The sequence below is a fragment of the Entelurus aequoreus genome, linkage group LG11 (assembly GCF_033978785.1).
Source record: "Entelurus aequoreus isolate RoL-2023_Sb linkage group LG11, RoL_Eaeq_v1.1, whole genome shotgun sequence".
Classification (NCBI taxonomy): Eukaryota; Metazoa; Chordata; class Actinopteri; order Syngnathiformes; family Syngnathidae; genus Entelurus; species Entelurus aequoreus.
Window position 1 is genome coordinate 51,687,931 of NC_084741.1, and position 6,000 is coordinate 51,693,930.

Genomic DNA, 6,000 nt, shown 5'->3' on the forward strand with positions numbered 1-6,000 from the left:
TATAGCCTCTCAATTTAAATTTCGGGGTCACTGACACTTTGTTATGTTTCTCTATACAAAGTGTGGAGCCGCTCCCCTGAGTTGATAATGATTACCTCTATTAAGACACAAACTGCATTTTTAGACCACTAAGATAGCTTTAAACAACCCCAATAAATAAGTGATTAGTAAACTTTAGTAAGTGTAGATGGGACCCCGTTACAGCAGGAAATTTACAAGTAGATTATTACTAGATAGAGAGAGGATAATACAACAACAACAACAACAACAACAACAACAACAGTTTGTGTGTCAGCATTGTCGCAGCCAGCAAACAGCATGTGCTGTCGATACCAAGGGTAATTTTAGTATATGATCGATACTAGAGTGATTAGGTTGATATTTCAATTTTTTTCTCAAAAATAATTTCCCGTTGTTTTTGTTCATTACAAATTGAGGGAATAATTCCCTGGCTACAGGAGGACTTTCATGGCAAAAACCAAAATTTACAGTTAATAGTATCCGATCTCACTCATGGATGATCGGCAGTATAAACCCTGATCGGAACATCCCCACCAGCTAATTGACTAATAGTACACAAACATATAGACAGGTTATAAGCACCTGAACTCCAAAGCCCACAGTGACACCTAGAGGACAGGATGATCTCATTGGGAAAAAATTGGGGGAAAAAAAGGCTCATTGTTGCAAATATTTCTTTATGCGCTTGTAATAGTATAGTAACGATCAGAAAATGGGTCGCAAAGTTCCTTTTTACAGTAAGTTTGATGGAATTGAAGATTTTTGTTTTGAACAAAGTTCATGGTTTACATGCATGTATAGAAACAAAGAATAGGGGGCTGCCTGTTGATTCAAACGTTTCATTTAAGGCTGTCAAAAAAAAAAAAAAGAGTTAACTCATGTGCTTAATCACAAATAATGATCACATTGATCATATAGGCAGATTAATCACACAATTTTTGAGTGCTCATCTTTATCTTAACCGTGGATGATATTTCACCTCAAAGTGCACAGTGGCGGGAATTTAATTTTATTTTTAGACTTTAGTTTTAAGCAAATAATTGACATGCATTCAAGTAAAACGTTACAGAAAATGTTCCTGGATGACATTCTGGCACTCAAGTTAGAGTTACAGTACCACTGATAGTCACACACACACTAGGTGTGGTGAAATTACCCTCTGCATTTGACCCATCCCCTTGTTCCACCCCCTGGGAGGTGAGGAGAGCAGTGAGCAGCAGCGGTGGCCGCGCTCGGGAATCATTTTGGTGATTTAACCCCCAATTCCAATCCTTGATGCTGAGTGCCAAGCAGGGAGGTAATGGGTCCCATTTTTATAGTCTTTGGTATGACTCGGCCGGGGTTTGAACTCACAACCTACCAATCTAAATTACATTTGAGTCAAAATATCGGGGTCTTTTATGAAGTTAATTTAAATCATAGAAGCGGGTAATAACCTGTGATTAATCACGATTAATTCAAAGTCAAACATGTAATTAATCTGATTGGAAAAAGTATTAATGACAGCACTGAGAGCTTCTTCCTGATTGGCACTGACAAGTCCCATGGATCTGCAGCAAAGCATGTGGCGCCCATTCAGAGTTAATGATCAAACGCTATACTTTCTATGATTAGTAACACACAATATTTTTAAAACAAAGTATTTACCAAATTTCTTAGTTGTTGCTGATGTCAGAACCAATTTCCATGCAGGCTTCAGGTTTGTTCTATCAAAAAGCCAGGCTGAGCTCTCAATAGCTCAGCTAAATTACAATGAAAAAAGCTGCCAAAAGCAAATGCAACCCCCGGATTCCCTCAAAACTCAATTTAATACAGTACACAGTTAAGCCCGAAGGCATTTTTCCTCCCAAATTTCCTCTTTGGTGGTCGCAGAAAGTCCTTTTTTATTATAGACCTAGCAGATCAGGGCTAGATAATGAGACGCAAAGAAAACGTGGGGGAAACATTCCGCCACAGGTGGCAGGGATAAAAACATCACTCCGAATGGTCTATTATTGTACTGTAGATCAGACAGTTTTCTGCCACACTGGCATATGGAATATTCTAGTTATCAGCTTATCTCTAACAGCCGTAGTCACATAACACATCTGGAGACCCTCAGTGATAAAGTGGGTGTAGGAAGAATTGGAAAAATATACTATTGATTGTTGTTTTACGGCATATAGAGACGAGACACATTGTTGGACCCCTGGAAGATGACATTCCACCACTTGCTCTTTTCTTTTAGTGGAGCCCCTAGTGGCACTCTTTTCATTTTACTGAAATATATATTACACATACTGTATATCAATGTTTCTTACCAACATGAAATGAGAGATGCAAATACTGAAGTCAATCTATAAATTAAACACACAGACCCTATCACTATCTCCCAACATTTTGAATATAAAGTACAGTCTTTATTTGAACAGAGGGTATTAGTCAGGGCATGTCTCAGGACACTGGACTGGACTAGAGTGTGGTCCACCCCATTGTGGCCACTAGGGAGCGACTGGAACCAGGGAACTGAACACCACCATAAGCATCATGCACTTACTTACCCAATCTTGACAAAATTAATAATATTTATTATGGATGACATACCCCTAAATATTTTGCTTTTATTCTTTTTGCATAATGGCACACATCCTGAGTCCGATAGGTGGTTTAGATAAATGCAGCCAGACCATAATAATAATAGTAATAATAACTAGTTTGTTAGTATTTTGTACAATATTTCATTATATTTTTGCCATTGGTGTTATTTGTTTTGTGCAGGAATGTTGTTAGGTCAGTCCCTTATTTTTTAGAGTAAATTCCCTGAAATAGTCCAATAAATATAATGATAAAATAATGGTTACAGTGTAAAATGTATTGTAAATTCTGGATAATATTTGCATTACTTTTACAGTAACATTTGCAGTAACATAATGTGAAATATCTTCACAGCACTGCAGAGCTGTGATTTTACGGTTAATTCCAATAAAGTTGCAACAAAATGATGTAACTTTAAAATTGTAATTGTATCGTTAATTACTCTGGGTTAAAGAGCATACCGCCACTTACTGTACATATAGTCTATAGCAGTGATTCTCAAACTGTGGTACGTGTACCACTAGTGGTACGCAGGCTCCATCTAGTGGTACGCCAACAAATCAATTAAATATTCAAACAGTGTTACTGTTCAAACTGTGTAAAATTACAGTGGCAAAAAAATATTAAATATACATGTTGAATAAAACCTCCGCCTTGTTTTTAATGAATATTTAGGCCTACTACGCTGCTGTATTTGAATGTTGGTCATTACAGTGGAGTGCCAAGTCTCTTTTTTGAGGTGGTACCTGTTGAAAAAAGTTTGAGAACCACTGGTCTGAACCCTTTAAGAAAAAAACATCAGTTTGAGTTTACGGTCATTACAAAGGACTATGATTACAGTAGATAGATAGATAGATAGATAGATAGATAGATAGATAGATAGATAGATAGATAGATAGATAGATAGATAGATAGATAGATAGATAGATAGATAGATAGATAGATTCCTTAAGGAGAGTTCCCTCAGGAAAATTTAAATTACAGCATCAGTGTACAGAATTGAGATTGAATTTAAAAAGCAAAAAGTATATAATGGTATAAATAATTAATAATTATTGTTTTACATCCCCTGTCATCCTACTACCACCCCACTGCCCCCCAGAGAGGAGTTGTGCAATCTGATGGTGTGTGGGATAAAGGAGTTTTTTTAGTCTATTAGTCCAATATTTTACTGTAGGAAACAACATATAAACAAAATCATTTTAAATGACATTGTATAGGTGTGCTTGGACTTACGTTTAAGTTGCCGGTGCCTGGAGCTGCTGTGCTGACATCCAGTGTAATCCATGCAGTGCAAGATGATCAAAACAAAGGAGATCAGTTGTAATTGCATAGTAGCCCAAAGGTGAGACCTGTCAAGCCAATGTCAATGTTCACCAAAAACACTTTTTTTCCAAAACACTTTTTGTGTGTGTGTGTGTGTGACAGTGTCAGGTATAGTGGATGGTGGATGTCCCCCGTCAGACAGGAATGGCCTCCCAACAATGTGGTAATAAATGCTGCTGAAGGTGCACAGTGGCCCAACGATGCCAGGGCCGCTTGAACTGTAACATCCTGCACAGGATCCTCATAAGTGCCAAGAGAGCCAGGGAGACGAAGAGTCAGGCATCCGAGAACATTTCCCCCCAAACAGAAATCACCAATATCATTTGGTCGAAATAACTTTGCAGGGATTAAAAAAAAAACAAAAAAACCCCCCAAAGTTTTAAGATATTACATCCATGTGGGGAACTCCAAGTGCTGCTGTATCCCGATGGTGACGCACCGTGCGTCCTGGTGACGCACTGATGGGCTCTTCTTCATCAAAAGTTTAAAGACACACCAGGACTCGGCAGTAAGTGAAACAGTTGCTCAGTCACTAAATGGGCTCCAACTCGCTCTTCCTCTTGGTGGCAGACAAGTGGAATCTAAAAAGAACATCTCCGCACTTTCAGCGCTTTTCTGCTTTGCGTGCAGGAGTCATTCACTCCCCCTGTTCTCTCTCTCTTTCTCTTTCTCTCACTCTAAAGTTTATTTAGAGGGCAAGCCCCCCGTGTCAGAGGAGAGAGAGAGAGAGAGAGAGAGAGAGAGAGAGAGAGAGAGAGAGAGAGAGAGAGAGAGAGAGAGAGAGAGAGAGAGAGAGAGAGAGAGAGAGCTCTACGAACATTTGAAACCAGGCTTTAGTTAGAGATGTTCCTGCAGTTTCTCTGAGACTCCTGCCTCCCACTGCGCCTGCCACTTAAGTGATGGAATCATTGGAAAGTGAAAGTAAAAGAAGAAAACAAAGACAAACTTATTTCCCTCTGATACAATCGGATAGCAATCAATCACTCAATCGATCAAAGTTTATTTATACAGCCCTAAATCACGAGTGTCTCAGAGGGCTGCACAAGCCAGAACGACATCCTCGACTCAAATCCCACATCAGGGCAAGGAAAAACTCAACCCCATTGGCTACAATGAGAAACCTTGGCGACTGGTGCAACGCACATCGAGTGGATCTAGTTCAGGCCTGGGCAATTATTTTGACTCGGGGGCCAAATTTAGAGCAAAAAATGTGTCTGGGGGCCGGTATATCTATTTTTGGGAAAACTAATATAAAACCTCACAATAAAGTCTGATTGAATGCTAAAAATGTTTTGACAGACCGCCTTAAAAACGGAATGGAATTTTTCTATGAACGATAAAACCCTGAATATTGACAACATATGAACGTCACACCCCCTCTCAATCGACATATTTTACAATCAAGCCAAATGCAACAAACAGCGAAATTTGAACGCAAATGGTAAAAAAAACAAAAAACATCTACAATCTGATAAATCACTAAGCTTTAGAACTTTATTGTAAAAATCTCCTTCTGTGTCTGTCCCTGGCACTCGCATTTCAGGCTCTGGAAACACTCTGTGGAAACGCTCCCCACCCACACTGCTTGGTGCCCCGTCTGACCTGCTGTGACGTAGATTACCATTGTAACTAGTAGGGTTCTACGGTATACGGGTATTAGTATAGTACCGCGATACTAATGAATCATATTCTGTACCATACCGCCTCTGAAAAGTACCGGTCCGCCACACCGTAAGACTTTTTGTTAAAATAAAGCCAATACTGCAATTTTTTCCAATCCCTTTTATTTAGAAAAGTATCGAAAAGTATCAAAATAATATTGGCATCGGGACAACACTAGTCACTAAAATATCATGCAAAAGTGCAGATTCCAACCATTGAAATACTTTGTATAGTTGAAGACTTATTAGAAAACGTGACTGCACATCATAATGGAAGCTACACTTTCCATCTTAAAAATCTAAAACAAATTATTTGGGAGTGTCCGGCGGGCCAGATTGAAAAGCTTAACGGGCCGCATGTGGCCCCCGGGCCTTAATTTGTCCAGGTCTGATCTAGTTAATAGTGTGAGAGTCCAGT

General features: G+C 39.1%; 1 protein-coding gene across 1 annotated transcript in view; it reads right to left on the reverse strand.

Moving 5' to 3' along the window:
* rspo3 (R-spondin 3) overlaps positions 1 to 4,552 on the reverse strand; it is a 51,615-nt gene extending 47,063 nt beyond the window's left edge. Inside the window, exon 1 of the mRNA XM_062064304.1 lies at positions 3,832 to 4,552. Within this exon, the coding sequence (XP_061920288.1) occupies positions 3,832 to 3,928 (97 nt within the window). The 5' untranslated portion in view covers positions 3,929 to 4,552. The remainder of the gene's footprint in view (positions 1 to 3,831) is intronic.
* Between the last annotated feature and the right edge of the window lie 1,448 nt (positions 4,553 to 6,000).